This window comes from Tasmannia lanceolata, unplaced genomic scaffold (genome assembly GCF_043159265.1).
Source record: "Tasmannia lanceolata isolate RefF3 unplaced genomic scaffold, GAP_Taslan_0.1 ptg000021l, whole genome shotgun sequence".
Lineage (NCBI taxonomy): Eukaryota > Viridiplantae > Streptophyta > Magnoliopsida > Canellales > Winteraceae > Tasmannia > Tasmannia lanceolata.
The window spans coordinates 9,097,882-9,116,479 of record NW_027518698.1 but is presented as its reverse complement, the minus strand read 5'-3'; the positions used below and the strand labels follow the sequence as shown (position 1 = coordinate 9,116,479).

Below are 18,598 nucleotides of genomic sequence, written 5' to 3'. Positions count from 1 at the left end.
AAAACCTAAAAGCTCAATGGATTTTGAAAAACCTTGTAAATATTGGGGTTGGATTTGGCATCAACAGCTTGTATGTTTGTATGTATTTTCTTTATTCACAATATTTACAAGGTATGCATAAAGTGGTTTCTGATGTTTGTGGATTTTGATGATACCATTATTCGTCGAAGTCATCTTTGATTGCAGAAGTTGCATTGTTTTTAAGGCTCTTGGGAACTTCACATGCCTCTATGAAACTCCCTTCCTTTCCGTACTATCATAACATTTGTTTTGGCAGGAAAGTTCAGGCATTAGCCTATAGTTGAGAATGGTGTAGTAGTAGAAATTTAACCCTGAAAAAGCAAGAAAAAAAAAACTTTATTTATTTTAAGTTGGTGCTTCAGTGGCCATGGTATGGGAACAAGAAGGCGTAATTTGTTTGTGTTCGAATCCACGAGCCATATTTTTGTACAGATTGTGAAGTGACTGATCAAAACTAATGTTCTTTTTTTTTTTTGAAGTTCTGATCATATCATTGCTATGTAATATAGATGCTGCTCTGTGTGTCTCTGTTATGCTTGTACATATGTTTCAATACCCAACCGGGACACAGCTGTAGCATCCAATCAAATAAGTTAAAAATTCATAAGGATTTATTTATCAAAACAGGGGGGTTTGAGTATCAGTTTCCTTTTCTTCTCTCTCTCTCTCTCTCTCTCTCTCTCTCTCTGATAGAATGTGTTTTTTCAATTGTGAAGGTCGATTGGGTTTTAATTAGGGTGTAACTAGGACGCTTTTTACCGTCACGCACAACTCGTATCCCTACATTCCACACTTATGTAGCAAGTTTAATTTTGTATTAGGGCTACCATATAAAGCACCTTTTCTCTCTCTTATCATGAGTTTTTGAAGGTATTGAATGTTTTTGAACTAGGGATTTTGGAGAGTTTTGTAAGATGAGTGTTTCTTCCTCTGCACAAACAAGCCTCTTGCCATTGATTTTCATGGAAGAGGGGTTTGGAAGCTGATCTCTTCAACTTTACGTCCAATTCACCACCAATTTCATCCCTGTGTTTGCAAGGAAACTCCATCCTTGACTTCACAGCACTGGAAAACCTTCCATTGTACACGAATTTTATGAAGAATGTCAAGGAAAGCATCCAAGAAGACAAATTCAGTTCATTGTCTTGTCTCTACCGGCAGCTTGATTTTCTTTAGTTGTTTCCTGGCTTCAAAGCACTCCGAATTTACGAACTTAAGTTGATTTTAACTTGTATTTGTTGTATTCAATAGAAGACAGAACCAGAGACGAGCCGAGAGTAAAAGCCTTAAAAGAGTTGCTTAGAACTGATCTTGATTTGTGAAAGAAAAAGCTATTGAGTTGGGCGAGTTAGATATGGAATTCAGGTGTTTTCTTCTTCCGGACTAGCTCTGTGACTCCTGTAGTTGTATGCTCGTGATTCAGATCTTGGAAAATGATCAGACCTCACACTGAAAGCTTATAGTAGTTTTCTGAGAGTTCGCACTTAAGTACTAGACCAGATCTATGATCCAGGCAATTCACGGTTAGATCTGATCTTGAATCTGGTTTATAGATGTAGGAGCATCACAAGACCTTACGGGAAATGAGATTTAATTCCAGAACCGTGAATTCATGATTTGGAATTGCTGAAAACCTACAATTCAGAACTAGTTACCCTCGGTTTATTTAACCTGAGTCGAGGAATAACCACTTGATCTGCGAGTTTATCATCCCAGATCAGATCTGGACCATCTGGACCATTATGCTGGTGCTATAGGATTTTCTGGATGAAACACACGATCAAAACCTCCAGTTTTTTTTGCTCAAAATGTTGGCTACCTTGAACAAACCGAAAGCAATAGTCTAGTAAGAGCATAATCCTGCTCATTGTGAATATGGTCATGTTGTTATTGCTACAATTCTGTCCAGGACACTTAGGGCCCGTTTGGATGCCTCCCATTTTGTATTTGGATTTGGAATTGAGTTTTGAATACAAATTGAATAGATCCGGCAACTCATGAAGAGGGAGACAGAGAGGGAAGGAGGTACTTCCTAGTGGAGAGGAAAGGTTGAGGAGCAAAGAGGGTGAAGGAAACTGCCAGATCTGTGGATTTCCAATTTCTTATTTCCACAGCAAATTTAGAAATCTGATTTTTTTCACTGTCAGCTGTTGAATTAGAAATCCAAATGTGAGAAATCCAAATCAAAATCTTCTCGGCATCCAAACGGGGCCCTAGGGGGTGTTTGGATATGCGGATTTTTGAATCTTGGATTTCCTCAAAATAGAGAAGGAGACCATCCGTTGTTTTCTGATTTCTCACCCTTCTTTCCGTCAGCAAGAGCCCATGTTTCCAGGTTTTAGAATCTCAGGATGGGGGAGAGATTTCTAAAACCTGGATTTCTTACTTAAAATCCAAGATTCTAAAGAGAAGCGAAACGGACGGCCTCATTCTCTTGTCTCCCATCCAGGATTTTGAGAAAATCCAAGATTCTAAAATCCGCGTATCCAAAAGGCCCCTTAATCGATTCAGAATTCTACTTCCCCAATAGAAGAGCCATAGATCTAGGGATTATATCCAACTTCTAAAGCTTGAGATTGTTTCAGGACCTACCTCATCTATAGATCTCAGGGTCAACCATCTAAAATACTCCAGTGCTTCTGCACTGTGTTCCTAAATCGTTTGGCAAAGAAAGACTAATCATACTTGGAGTTAGTCCTCCCTGTATTTTGAAGATTGGGCTGTCAACAGACCATCTGGAATTTCATGAACTTTGTTGAACTAAGGGAGTGTTTGCTGACATTGTATCCAGTTGACGCATAGCAGATTCCTACCACTGCCATTCGAGCTTCAATTCGTTTCCTATAGGCTACTGTTTTAGAAAAGCAACAGTAAACTTCGGCCACAAACCCTCTCACTGTTTGACCTGCTTAAGTTGTATCATTCAGCTCATGTCTCACTAACTTAATTGCTAGTTGAGGAGCACTTCAGCTGCTCCAGTCCATAAATTTGGAACTAACAGTTCACAACTAACCACCATCCCCTCCGCACATTTATGTTGGGTTAGAATCCAAATTAGAAAGGGGCTCTCTGGGTCTTTCTTGTTAAACATAATATAAAAGGTTTTTAACACACGATCAAGAGGAGTACGAGAAAAGCAAGTTTTTTTTTTTTTTTTTGGTCTAGTGTTGGGGTGAGGGATTTAATAAAACCAAGTTATGTTACATTACAATCACAAGCTATGGCTGTATACAGAAGAAACTTCTATAAATGCAATTGCTATATAGGCTCGCTCTAGCAATATCGATGGAAAACGTAGTTCTAATGGGAGCTTAATCTTTTCATCCTCAACATGGAATCAACTAGTGGTGATAAATTGATCTACTTTGACTTCATTTTTTTCAAAGAGTGATAACACATAAATCCTAGGAACAGCAATTACTCTATAATTCATTTTTTGATTCTGCCGAAAACAGGAGAAGTAATTCTTAGATGTAAGTTTGCACTAAAAGCACTAAAAAAAATTCATTCTGAATCTACATTCCAGAATGAGAATTAAGACAATGGTTACCAAGGAGCCTAAAGGGCTCTCCATCGACCACCACCCATCTCCTTCAAGACTCAATCTTCAAGACAAGCTCAAGAGAAGCAAAGAAGAAAACAAAGCAAAAACAAATGCATCAGCTACAAAACACTGTTAATAAACTCAACAAACAAATGAAAAAGAAAACCCCATTTATTTCCACCCCTCTTCCATTCCCCCAACCCTAAACAAAACCCTAACCCTAACCTTAATCCAGGAGCAAGAAGAAAGACAAGAATCCCTAATTAGCAGTCTTACCATAAGCCTGGAGGGCCCCACCAGTCAACCTGCAAATCCTCCATTCCTGCATAACCTCAGCCCCCATCTCCTCATAAAACCGAATTGCATTCTCATTCCAATCCAAAACACACCATTCCACCCTTCCCAACCCCATCTTCACAGCCTGCGCCGCCACAGCAGAAAGCAACATCCTCCCAAACCCTTTCCTCCTATAACACTCCCTCACAAACAAATCCTCTATATAAAACCCGGGTTTCGCCAAAAAAGTCGAATAGTTTGGAAATAATAAAACAAACCCAGCAATAATAACACCACTAGAAGAGGTGAAGGTCTCTGCGTCTGGATCTGAAATGGGTGTTTCGAGATCCACGTGGCGCGCAACGAGTGGTGGGTCTTGTTCTTCTTTGAGGGGAGGGGGTTCTGGGGAGAGCTCGAGGAGGAGGATGGTGAAAGATTGGAAGGGAGGGGAGTTGAAGAGTGTGTTTGAGAGGGAGGATTCGGTGGCCGAGAATAGGTGGGTCAGACGCTCAAATACTGCCATTTGATAGATCATGCGGTGGATGTGAGGAACGTCTTGCTTTGTGGCTAGTCGGATTCTGACGAACATTGAGTTTGCGGCGGTTTTGGTCGCCGGTAATCCGGTGCTTGTGTTGCTATCGGCGGCGGCCATAGGTTTTGCCCTTTTCATCTACTTTCTCTGTAACTTCGTTTTTAAAGGGCGATGAGGGTTTCTGGGTCCGTCATTAGTTATCACAATCCATCACGACTGTACACGTGGCTTTACTGAGGGAAATCTTGAGGAGTCACCATAGGATGATCCAAACCGTGGCCACTAAGTCGTGCCCAAGAAATCATGTCCATAGGAAGATCCTATGGAAATGACTTTATGGTCACAACTTATTTACGGCGTGGCCCATCAAATGGACTATTTGGATCATGCTATGGTGTGGCCCATACAGTACTTTTTGAAACATACTGGACCACACCGGCTTACATTGTAGATAATCTTGTGGTTGGTATATTCTAGCATTTTTTAAAAAGTACTACACGGCTTACACTATAGAATGAATGATTCAAACCATCAATTTGATGGGCCACAACATGCGTGGGTTGTGCCCAAAAAATAATTTCTATAGGATGATCCTAGCCATTTGATCTATAGATAACTACATATTATGGAAACCCATATAGATCTGAGGGTTGGGTTCATCATATATAAATGATTTTTGGGGCACCCCTATTTAGGTTGCAGCCCATGAAATGGACGGTTTGGTTCATCTTATGTTGTAAGCCATACAATACTTGGACTATGGGGCTACCCCTTATAAAATCTCGGTTAATCACAGCCCATCATGTTGTACACGTGGTTTCACGGAGGAGGATATTGGCCATCCAAAATGTGGGTCCTACTTTGGTTATGTACTTTGTGGATATTTTAGATCGTTTGATTCGTGGACTTATTAATTAACGTGTAATCTTAAGTCCTTAGATATCGAATGAACGGTGCATAATATTTATATTTTAAGGGTACTGATATTTGCACTACATTCTTTAACAATTGCACTAACTCAGCTTGTCATTTTTTAGTTGACAGCGAAGTTTTTGGGAATTGTAATAGCCATTGACAACTGTTTAAATAATTAAACAAGAAGAGTGTGTGCACTTATAAAACTATGGTAGTGCCAACATCATTACCCTACTTTAGGGAAATGTTATCAGCACTACAGTATTTTGATGAGGGCACTCTCACTTTATTAAAAGTATGGTACGGACCTCACCATAGGATGATCCAAACCGTCCATTAGATGGGCCACAGCCTAAATAGGTTGTGCCCCAAAAATCATTTCCATAGGTCGATCCTAACCGTCCGATCTGAATGTTAGAGGGTTGATCCTAACCCTCTATAGATCGGAGGGTTAGGATCAACCTATGGAAATGATTTTTGAGCCACAATCTATTTAGGCTGTGGCCCATCTAATGGACTGTTTGGATCAACCTATGGTGCGGTCCGTACCGTACTTTTAATAAAGTGAGAGTGCCCTCATCAAAATACAGTAGTGCTGATAGTATTTCCCTATTTTTATTGTTCATGGTAATTCATGGTTAATGATCCCATCATCATGTACTGTGAGTGGAAAATCTAAACCAACCAAATGGTGGGGCCAATTATAAAAAAACAAACTGTAAATGATGGATGTGTATGGGACTGATTATTTTCCTCTATTTTTTGGTAAAATGAGTAAAACTAGGGAAACCTTGAAGGGCGCGTTTGGATCGTGGTTATGGGAAACAAGAATCGGCGTGTGATTCTAATGTGGCTAATTCCAGTCCAGGCTTCCAGCGTTTGGTTCAAATTTTTTGTGTGGAATGAAAAATGGAATTAAAGCGGTGGCGGAATAAATCCCGGAGATAATGGCGTCATCCCATACCCACCGAAGGACATGGTATTCTGATTCCAGGAATCAAAATTCAAAAGTAAAACGACCCGAAATTCTCTTCTCGAGTCTCTTCCGTGGATAGTACAATCTCCTCTCTTCTCCTCCTTTTTCCTCCTCTCCTCTCCTCTTTTCTCATGGAAACTTCGCAGATTCTGTTCGATCGGGGGAGATTGAAAAAGCTCCACCTTCTCTTTGATTTTCAAGAACCATGGCCTTCTTCTTGGCTTTCTTCAACTATTCCTCGACCTTCTTCTGCATCTATTTCCCAGTTGCAGGGTCATCATCTCTGCTTAGTACCAACACCTTCTGCAACAACAGCCTGTTGTGGGTTTATGTACATGAACGCAACAAATTGGGTCCCCCAGCCACTTAGATCCAGAGAACATGACCGAGGTTTGGTGTAAGGATGATGGCAAGATCTGTTACAACTGTGAATCTTGCAGCCCAATGAGGAAGCCCATAGATGGCTAGACCTTCTCTTTATAGATCCAACCCAAAGATGCTTAGACAAAGTAACTTGGAAAGAAATGGTGGATTCCATTCTTATTTTAATTAGGCCCCTCAAGCTCCTTAAACCTTCAAAGAGCAGAAAAAAAATCAGATGATGGATCCACTAGTAAGCTGTGAGAAATGGGTTTGAATCGTTGTTCTTTGTTTAGACCAGTTTAATCCTTTTGTTCGTTGCATGTGGGATCACTGGCCATGCTTGCAAGATGTTTGAGAGAATGACACCAAGGTACCTTGTGACTTGGAACTGTTATTAATGGGTTTGTTATCAATAGGAGGCGACGATGAGCCTTGACCCTTTTAACCAGATGAGCCTGTTGGGTGTTGAACAAGATGACTTCGCCATGGTTAGCATGGTCTCATTAAGTTATCATATTGATGAATTGCCAAAAAATAAAAAATAATAATAATAACAATAATAATAAAATACAAGTCATTTTCATTAGGACAATTTGCATAATTTATTGAAAATTTGAGTCCATTCCCGTGTCGGTCAGGAAGTGTACCAAACACAAGAATTGGAATCACAACTGATTCTCTTGACGAATTTCAATGCTTACCCAAACACTAGAATCGGAATTGTCATTCCCTTTACAGGGGAATTGGAATAGGAATGGAATGTGAATTCGATACTGATTCCTGATTCCGGTAATCCAAACGCACCCGAATAGGACCTAAAAGGGGACTGAGCAAATAGCTTCACGCCACAGCATCACAAGTGATGTGTGAGATTTCCCTTTTTAGGGAAATCATAAAAAGTAATTTTTTTGAACACATGGCATTTTCTTATTGCAGGCCCCTGCTAGGTGGTACTCTCGGTCTCCATATCATTTTCCTTGGTAAAATATACTAGAGTTTGTTAAGTTGCGCAGCAGAAAAGGAGAAGAAACGGAAATGATGTGATATATGGAAAAGGAAAAGAAAAAAAAATGCAAAGAAGCAGCAGCAGTGTGCATTTAGTTACCAAGAAAGGGAAAAGAAAGCAGGAATAACACATCCATTTTCTCATTCAAAATTGGAAGCATGGGATCAAGAAGAAACTATAGGAATCAAAAGAGTGGGCCATACACTCAATACACTATACACGGCCGCCTCAATCATTCATCATCTTACACTGAAGATTTCACTAATAAGAATATTTTACCTGGCATTATATTTTAATTAATATACAAGAATACGTGAATAAAAATGAGAGTAGCATGAAGCAAATCTTTGGTTAATCTAGACCATCAAATTATTGTGGACCCACTTGATCTAAAACTATCCCAAAAACACACAGATCATGTGGGCCATCTCATAATATTGTACAAGATTCATGTTTCAAAGGCATAAAACACATATTTTTGGATATTACTATTGAATGATTGGTCCGCCTTTTGAAAGGGACGAATTAGATTAACCTAATTTGGGACCCAATATGTTGTAGTTGGGCATTCACTGTTCTCATACAATGACGGCGGCCCCAATGAAGCATTCCTGGTTCATAAAATTAAAAATTGGTGTTTTTGCGAATGAAGTCTTCAAGTTTGACAAATTGTAAATAGAGTCATCACATCATATAATCTTATATCTATCTATCTATCTATTCTATATATACAAAGCTGGATGTGGTACGCTGAGGGTGTGCCACGTGGCACCCCCTCTGCATACCGCATTCATCCTTTTGAAAAAAAAAAAAAAACTTCAGCCCTTTTTTTTAACGCATTTCTAACCGTTTTATTCCCCCTCTCTCTGTCTCCCTCTCTCCCTCTCTCTCTCCAATCAAACCCTATGAAGGATCACAACCCTTCAATCCATAATTTCAGCCCTTTTTTTAACGCATCTATTTACAAAGTTTTTCTAACTGTTTTATTCTCTCTCTCTCTTCTCTCCAATCAAACCCTATGAAGGATCACAACCCTTCCATCCATAATTTCTAAATACCCACCCATACGTTATGTCTTTTCAGAAATGCCTCATGAATTCCACCTATTTAAATATAGTTTCCTTGCCTCTACCCTTCATCCATCCCATTCCTGCAATTTTTCTTATATCTTCTGCTCAAAATCCACCATTATATCAAACACCAGGTACTCTTTTTTATTGTGCTATGTCTTATTCCTTAAAGAAAGGCATTTTCTTTACAATTCGTTTATATATTGGTTTATGCTTCTACGACTTTATAAAAATTGATTTATAATTTTTCTCGCCCATTAATTCCTAATTTGTTTGTACATTTAGCTTTTTTTTTTATAGGGTTATCAACATTTATCCTCATGGATCTCTTTTAAAATGCATCTTTATTTAAAACAGTTTTAACGCATTTTATTTTCTCGCCCTGTGCATCGCACGGGTCTGCAACTAGTCTATTATAATAAAAAGGAATATCTTTTTTACGGTTCATTTATGCTTACGTGTCAGCCTCCCCTTTCGTCTTACCCTTTCATCTTACCTAGAGAGATAAAATCTCCGACGGATATTTTCAAGATTTTCTATCGATAGTTTCTCACCCCTTTTGTCTTAATAAAGAGAGAAAATCTGCGCCCGAAAATCTCCGTATCCGCTACAAATCTAAATATTCCCTACTTGCCCCCGATTCTTCTCTTTCTCAGCATGCGTCTCTGTTATTCTTACGAAACCCTAACACACTCCAGCCCCTCTCTCTCATGGCGACCATTCCTTCTCCTCCCCAAACCCTAACCTTATTCCCACCTCCCCCTTTTATTCACCTCCATCTCTCTCGTGATTTCTCCAGAAACCATATATTATCTCTCCTAACCGTTTACTATATTTTTAACTCTATAAATTCTCACCAAATCCCACCGAATTAGGCACTGATAAATGGAAGAACATTTCTTATTTCCCAATGTAAAACCCATATTTCTGTTTTCACATACCTCCAAATCTCCAATAAAATTTTGTTTCCGCTTGAATCCAAACCAAATCAGAAATGTTTGAACGCATTAAACGCGTAACGTCACTAATGAGATGCAACCCAATAAGCCGTTTCCTATCTCCCTCTTACCCTTCCTCAACGACAACCCATTCCCTTCGTCTTCCTCCTCACGAAATTTATAATTTTTTCATCTATCTCATCTACCTCCTCACAACAGCCACCTTCTGCCTCTTGCTCTGACCATCACCCAAAAAGACAGGTCCCTTCCTATTGGCAGCAGTTTTTATTTTTATTTTCATCTTATTTTTTCCCCGTAGCATCTGATTTAGAAAATTATTTTACAGTTATAAGAACATTAGTTTCCTGATAAAAGTAACTTTATGATGGATTGTAACTTTTTCCATAACCTGCGAAGTTTTAATTTGATTATGATATGTTTAGTAATTTGCACATCATTCTAACATCTCTGTTTTTTTTTCTGATTGAAGATATTGATAGAAACTTGAAAGTGGATCAAATATCATGATTTTCTCCAAGGTAACTAATGTTGTGTGATGACTTCTCATTGAATTTGATATTTTCTAGTGTTGTGTTCTTTTCTTTTCCTTTTGAATTTACTAGTAAAAGATGCACGTGCGACCAAGATATTTTACAACATGGTTAAGGAAGCTGCGAAATCTCTCATTTCTATCTTTAAAATAAAGTTGAAGTAGCTTTGGACCTGTTTTATGTCAACCAAAGTAGGACTTTTCTGTGAAATTTCTCCCCATAAGTGTATCATTTGAAAAAACAGGTAATTCAGCAAGGCGAGAGAGTTACATGGTGTATGTTTGTCCATCTAAAATTGTACTCTAAAATTTTAATACTGTAAAACCCATTTTCCAAGATTGTATCTCCATTGGCAAATGTAAGATCAACCCATGTTGTGTTGATCATCTATAAATCAAAGTGAAAGAATGGATGTAAAATTAATTTGTTTTACGCTCATTTTACGTCAAAAGAAACAAAGCCTAAGAGAAATTTAGAGGGAAAAAGACTTTACCCAAGAGACAAGGCATGGAGGCAAGGCCTTTGTAATTTTGAGACCAAGAGTGAGAGGTGGCTGTGATAACTCGATGGAGTCTTGGCCAATAACAGTGACAAAGCCATGTTCTTTGTTCCTCCATACACTTCATCACCTAATAGAGGAATCCCCATAAACTTTGCATGTACACACATCTAGTTCAGAATAGCAGACAAGCACTGTGAGTAGAACATTTTTCGCAAGCCACATTCGCTACCACGTACAACACTACTAAAAATAGGGAATCTTAGAATTTGCCATCAATGCAAGAAGCAGACAAGATCATTAAAACAACATCATGTTAAAAACTAACGAATTACTAAAACATGAAAACTATATGAAGATATTGCAGCATGATCTCCATAGGAGCACCCTGAAGCAAATAACCAAGAGCTTAAGCAATATCATCCGATCAAATAATGGATAATGATACCAACATAAGTTGTTGCAGGGAGAAACATTTTAGAAACTACAGTCAAGCCCACTCACTCATTGTCAAGATGATCCAAAAAGATCTCCCACTTGTTTGTCATGTACACTATAGCTTTCCAGTTTTGTGAATACATTCCATAATTAACTTCCTAGTTTTGAAAAAACCATATTCATCCGATTCTCCAATTCTCAAAGGACTTACATAATATGTATTTCAGACTACTATCACTATACAGATTACTCACTAAGAGAAATTCAGAAAAGTCCCCAACAAAACTACAGCCAAGGTGATCTCGTGGGTTTTCCATCTTTCTTTTTTCTGAAGTTCATGAATAGACATTTCTTGTTTTCAGATATTGGAACACAAGCTGCATCTGTATAACATTTCAAAAAACAAAACCCACTTTTCTCAGGCTAGTCTGCTTTCATCGCTACAAAACCAAACGGTCCCAAGTTTTGTAGTTGACTTTCAAGGTATTTATAAGGCAATCTCACAAATGAAATCAATTGAAAGGGACATGACATAATGATTATTTTTAATATGAGACATTAAGATTGAATTTTGTAGTGAAAAATCATGATTTTTTAATAAATTAGAGGATAAATTCAGCAATTAAAATTGTATATGGTCTATGAAAACTTTTCCTTCCATAATTGGCAAGTAATTGGAACAAACTGTGAATCATAGATGTATAATTAAAATACCCCAAATTAACTTCGGGTCATGTCCAGGAAAAATTGGGTTGAGTCGGCATTTTCCAACACGACTCGAAATTTTTTGACACAACCCCAACTTTCACCGAGTTGACCCCAACTTTAACGGAGTCAAACCCAAATTTCACCATTAATTTTTACATCGGATCAACCACTTAGACCAGATTTTAAATTTATCATTGATTCAGTTCATTTCTCGAAAGATTAGGAAAATGAATGGTGTGACTTACTCTTTAAGTGGTCAGCGGTTGTTGATTTCGCTATCTCGACGAATGTTGCCTGTATGAATGGAATGGCTGGCAGAATGCAATGCATGGTAGATAGATCGTCAGGAAGGCGTCGGCTAGAGAGGAATCAATGTTACAGTAGGAAAGCGACAGCCGGAAATGAGCAAACGCAGTGGTAGATCGTGTCCTATTCTTCTCTGTTCTTCTCGGTGTGTGAATTGTAACTGGGTAAACATTTGTTGAATCTTCTTGATGTCTTGGCTCCTTGGCACTTTCTTGGACATCCTTGACTTGTGAGTGAACTCTTTCAATTTTCTTTGGGATATGTGACTTCCTCCATTCTTTGAACAACGTCTCTAGTCCATGAGAAGGCCACCAATGCTAGTTCATCTCTAAGCTTCTTTTGATACTTTGCTAGGCATGCTTGTGGGATCTTTGACTTGAGCTCTTGATGAACATCTTCCAAGGATGATGTCTCCAATGTGTGTACAAGCTCTTCGGTTCCTTTGTGCATGTTGATTCGCAAGCCATGTGTTGTGTTGAGTTGTGTAATGACGATATGACATATGACATTCCTATGTAAGGCACAACACTCCAAAACAACACATTAGTCCATAAAGACTAATCAATTTGAGTTTGCTAGCATCAAAACAAGAAGGTAAAGGTGAATGATTGAACCCATGGGAACCCTTGGGCTTACAGGACCATAATTGTGGTGATCCACAAGATCTACCTACTGAATCACTGAATCACATAACTCTTTTTTCATGGAAGTGATATATCCTCCCCTTTTCTTACTTGGGAGTTGGGACAACCCCCTCTAGTGTAGTTATGAACATTCTTTCACACTAGAGGGGTACTCCCAAGTAAAAAAAGGGGCAGATATAACATTTTCCTTTGTTTATAATTAAGTTCCCCTACGTAACTATGTTCAATCCATCACATCTCAATCATGAGAAAATCTCTACCTTAAGATCTCTTCAACTAACTCCAAATTGTCCAACCAAATCTGAGATAAGCTCACAATTATTGATGTTAAAAAAGGTGTAAGAAATGTAATTAAAGTTCTTAGAAGTCTTCTTAGGTCCACGAGTGTAGAAGCAACGGATTACATATTTAAATCCAAAATTCCAATTCATGCAATCAGCTCAACTGCCCAACTTCTCTCGCTGAACGTATTCTTAAAATGCTAATGTATGCCATGCGTGAACACTATTCATACGAAAAATACCTGCTTTTTATGTGTAAGTTTTACATGCAGTATACAAATTAAAGGGAAAATGATCAAACAAATGGGACTTTTAACTGAAAGCTAGTTAGAGACCCGTGACAGGGACAGGGCGAGGATCAAAATATGCTTTAAAAATGTTTTAAAATTAGAAGAATTTCAGTCAGTATATCAGAAAAAAGAAAAAGGTTAAACAACAATAAAAAAATTAAAAGAATTTTAGTAATGGATTATTCCAGGTTGCCAAGCAGGGTGAAGGAAAAACATGACTGAAATCCGATGTGAGTCGTGGTTTGGCAACCTAGAGGAGGCGGGGAGGGGGGGGGGGGGGTGAATAGGTTGTTTATAAAACTTTTGCATTTTAAAAACTTTTACCAAAATCACCCTAGTTTTATCCCTTCTTAATTAAGTTCAATTAGTTGAGCTAAAAACAAATACCAATTTTCCAAGCTCAAAACACAAGTTATTTAACAAACTTAATTAACAATATTGATGGCTTAATTAGCGAGGTTAAGATATTTAGGTTCACTTGGTGGATTCTTAAAGATTACAAATATAGTGTAAATCCAACAACAAGATAAAGGAATAAGATGTATGGTTTCGTTTAAGCCTTTTATCAAACACTTGGTGGAATCCTAGTTGATCTACTCTCTTTAGTTACTTTGACAAACACTTTGTGGATGGTTCATACAAGTAAAACAAAATAAAGAATAAACACCACAACAAGATAATGTAAAATGAGAGAAAGAGATAAAGAACATACACACACGATTTATAGTGGTTCGGCCTTCAAACCCAAGGTCTACGTCCACTCTTCTTGAGGTCGCATTCAAGGATATCCACTATTCGAAGACCACACCACGCCTGGCTCCAAGACTCTTTACAACCGAAGGGAATTAATGTAGGATGCCCTTGACACCTTTACAATTCAAAGGGAATTAAATACGGATGCTCTTTCCACCGATCAACCGAAGGGAATTAAAAACGGATGCCCTTGCCACCGATACAAATGAAGAAGAAGAAAATAGCTTTGCCTCTAAGTAGGCTAGAATGCAAGTTGAAGCTTCTAAGATATTCTCAAAGATGAATACAAATAAAGCCTAAACCAATCTCAAAAGATTTTTCCTAATAAAGGCACAATGAGGTTGGTGAGAGATTTTACCCAAAAATAGTTGCAAATGAATTTCTAGGGTCTCTTAAGGTTGGAACATGTCATAGAATGTTAGGTTATCTCCTTAAGTGTTTTCTCAAAGGCCCCAAGGTTCATATATATAGGAGAGAATGAAATATGCCTTTTTTAGACTCCCCAACAGTCTTCTCGGAGTCCGTGCTTGGAGTTCCGAGTGGACCATTACAGGTTCATTTTTGAACCTGGACCATTTCTCAGAGCTCCGAGCTCAGAGCTTCGAGAATAATTCTTGGAGTTCCGAAATTGGATTTTCAGCATTCAGCGTCAAACTTGAAAAATTCATATCTCCTTCGTTTCTTGTCGGATTTCGACGTTCTTATATTCTACGGATATGAGAAAAATGAGAGCTATCTGTTAATATTTTCAAAATTATTTAAAAATATTTTAAACAAGTTTTGATTGGATTTAGTTGCTGGTCCAGGTTGGCCTCGGAACTTGGTTTTTGTTCAAATGTGATGGAATGCCATATGGGTCCCAACATGTTGATACACCACCATGGCCATTCACTTGTCCATTTAAGTCCTTCTTTAAGCTTATTGGTATTTTTGAAAAATATATTTTTAGGGGTTTTAAGATGTGCCTTGACTAGAGAAAACACAAGAGAGATAAGTGATACAATCTACCCTTTTTACTACTCTCTTAAATGAATTCTTGAGGTAGCCATTGCTTGATCTTCTCTTTGAGTGCATAGCTTGCTTTGAGATCTTCAAGGTTGAGCTTCTTTGCTTGACACCTTCCAAGGATAATGCCACCATTTGGTTTAAGCTCCTTGGCAAATTGTTGATCCACAAGCTTTGGCCTTCATTGATCTTCCTTTGTTTGTTCAATGCTTTGAGATGACTAATTTTGAGCTTCTCCTTAGTTGATCCTGCAAGGTATGATTGATCGAAGTATGCTTTAGCTCCTTTGCATTGTGTTTGGTCCATCTTCAAGCATGGGCAATCAATAGTGTGTGCTAGCATGGATTGACCTGTGAATTACTTGTCTATAGCACAACACTCAAGGCAAACGACCAGTCCATAAATGACTAATCAATTTGAGTTTGTTAATCATCAAAACAAGGTGATTGAATGAACCCATGAGAACCCTTGGGCTAACAATTACAGATACAAAACTTTGAAATGGACCACATAATTCTTGTCTTTTATAATTGTTTTTAATGAGAGAGAGAGAGAGATGGGATATATTTTGGTGTAACCCAATTTTCGTGGGATTGGGGAGATAATTTAGCATTAGCCGCTATTTTGTAGCTAAATTATCCCACGAGTGAAGAAATTATACTTGTTATCCCTTTGTTTGATAATGGCACTCCCTGTTCTTTTAAACTTAACACAATGACTCTGTGTAATTGTCGCTATTCAGTTGTTACAGTCTCAAACGAACAGCGCCTTAGTATTTTCCCTATCTTGCATATTGTATAATTGCATTTTTCTTGCACTATTTGTTTGAGATTATGAATCTCAAGATTGAATGTCTATCAGTTTAAGATTTGGCATTGTTTTCTTGAATTACCAAAACTTTTGTTTAAGATTTCTCCCCGTGCATCACACGGGTCTGCAACTAGATGGGAGTTTTAATTTTCGTTTCTACAAGTTTTAGGTGTGTACTTTATTTTTATTTTTATTTAATCTCTTTCCATTTTAGGCTTCAAGTTTTGGCTGTATTTTTATTTATTTCATTTTGGCTTTATTTTTGTTTTTATTTTATTTCCTAATTTGGAGTTTATTTTTATGTTTTTAATTTCTTTCTATTTTGGGCTTTAAGTTTTGGCTTTATTTTTGTTAATTTTATTTTGGCTTTATATTTATATTGTTAATTTCTTCTTAATTTGGGCTTTATTTTCTAATTTCAAATTTCTTTTTATTTTGGGCTTTAAGATTTGGCCTTATTTTTATTGATTTCATTTTGGCTTTATTTTTATTATTAATTTCTTCCTAATTTCGCCATTATTTTTATGTTTATGATTTCTTTCTATTTTGAGATTTAAGTTTTGGCTGTATTTTTTTTAGTTTGGCTTTATATTTATTGTTAATTGTTAATTTCTTCCTAATTTGGGCGGTATCTTCTTTCTCATGAATGTTTCTTCCTTCTTTCATTTTTTTAGAAAAAATTAAGTTATAAAGCATTTTTTGGGCCGCTCCGTGAATCACACGGGTTTGCAACTAAAAATTACTATTTAAACTAGTGAAAAGCCTAACTTTACATAAAAGATTGTTGTGAAGGTATGTTTTTCCCTGTTGCATCACACAGATCTTTTTATATTCTTTTTTTAGATTGAGTAAAGTGTTATAGGAGAGACTAGGATGGTAAAAACTAAGCACAAGAAAGCTGTGCAGATAATAACTTGTTTGCCGTCCCTTTTCCGCAATCGATCTCTTTCCAAAAAGGCAAAATACTCGGCAACAAAATCGTTGTGTTTCCTTTATATGAGGATTTTTCCCCCTTTCATGTTTCCCCTTGAGAATGAAATGTCCAGACCCCTCTCCTTTCTCGCGTGAAACCCTAAAACCATCGTTTTCATTTTTTTTTCCTTTTGGACTATCTTTCACAAAGATCGAATAAAAGAAAAGCCTAACTCTATATAGAAGATTGTTGTGTAGGCTTTTTTTCCCAGATTTTTCATGTTGCATCACCCTGTTCCTTTTATATTTAATTTTTAGATTGATTAAAGTGTTATAGGAGAGATTAGGATGGTAAAAGTTAAGCATAGGAAAGCTGTGCAGATAATAATTAGTTCGTCATCCCTTTTTCCGCAATTGATCCCATTCCAAAAAGGTAAACTCAGCAACAAAATCGCTACGTTTCCTTTATGTGTGGTTTTTTGCCCTTTCATGTTTCCCCTTGAGAATGAAATGTCCAGACCCCTCTCCTTTCTTGTGTGAAACCCTAAAACCATCATTTTTTTTGCATCATCTTTCATAAAGATCGAACAAGAGAAAAGCCTAACTATACATAGAAGATTGTTGTGTAGGTATTTTTTTCTGTTTTTTCCTGTTGCATCATGCTGATCTTTTTATATTCCATTTTTAGATTGATTAAAGTGTTATAGGAGAGACTGGGACGGACAGAATTGTAAATTGTAAACCCAAGGGTACATCCCACTTTGGTTTTGATGATCAACAAACCCAAATTGATGGTAGTTTGCTAATGGCTTCTCTAGTGTTGTGTTTTAGACAGGTTTCATTCAAGTCAACACTTGAAGCTAGAAGAACAATGGCTAGTCTTGGAGAAAGTCAAGTATTGGTGGTTAACCTTCAAACCATATCGTGTATTGAAGAAACAAGGGAACCACAAGCACAAGAACATGTTCAAAGACTATCTCAAGACAAAGGAAGACTTATGCAAGCTCCCAAGAAGATTGAAGATCAAGAAGACTCAAGGTTCATATGTTTAGAATGCATAGGAGTCCTCTTGGCATTTAATGTTTGCATGTTTTGATGTTTTCAAATCATATTTAAAACTATTTTTCTAAGTGTATTAATGTATGTGAAAACACATGTTTAAAGCCCAAAGACCAAGGCCCTAAGTCCCTCTCACAAATATTTTAAATCAAGTTTTTAGGTAGTGGAGTAGGTCAAGTTGTGACCGAATCACTATAAATCATTGTGTGGTCTCCTTACTCTTTCTCCTCTCTCTTGTGGTGTGGTAATCTCTTTCCTTTCTATTTTGAATATAACTTGAACAAGGGTTAGAACTAATTAGGCTAATCTCACTTGCCTTAGCTTTTCAAATAGAAAAATTTAAAAACACCAATTCACCTCCCTCTTGGTTGTTGCCCTTTGGGATTTCATAAACATTGTTTGATATATTCTTAGTATTTTTTGATATCTTATTCTGGGGAAATGATTAGCACTCCACTCTTTTGATATTTAGTGAAAGCTTCTTATCTTTTAGTTTTTTTATTGGTGTTGTCAGAGCTTTTTGGGAAATGTAAGTAACCTTTTGACAGCCCTTTAAACACTAAAAGACAAGAAGCATTGTCTACATTTCAAAAGTGTGGAGTGCTAAAATCATTTCCCTTTATTCTGTTGCTGTCCCTTTTTCTAGTTATATTGATTCATTCTTCCTTCATGATATATTTAAATCCAAGACTTTAATTACA

At 37.3% G+C, this 18,598-nt stretch overlaps 1 protein-coding gene across 1 annotated transcript; it reads right to left on the bottom strand.

Annotated features, from left to right (window-relative positions):
* Nucleotides 1-3,423: 3,423 nt before the first annotated feature.
* LOC143855487 (L-ornithine N5-acetyltransferase NATA1-like) lies at nucleotides 3,424-4,567 on the bottom strand. Its single transcript, XM_077365605.1, has one exon. The coding sequence runs from the start codon at nucleotides 4,509-4,511 to the stop codon at nucleotides 3,825-3,827; it is 687 nt and encodes a 228-aa protein (XP_077221720.1). The 5' UTR covers nucleotides 4,512-4,567; the 3' UTR covers nucleotides 3,424-3,824.
* Between the last annotated feature and the right edge of the window lie 14,031 nt (nucleotides 4,568-18,598).

Excerpts from the sequence above, each read along its gene's own strand:
- LOC143855487 (XM_077365605.1), bottom strand. The coding sequence starts at position 4,511 with ATGAAAAGGGCAAAACCTATGGCCGCCGCCGATAGCAACACAAGCACC.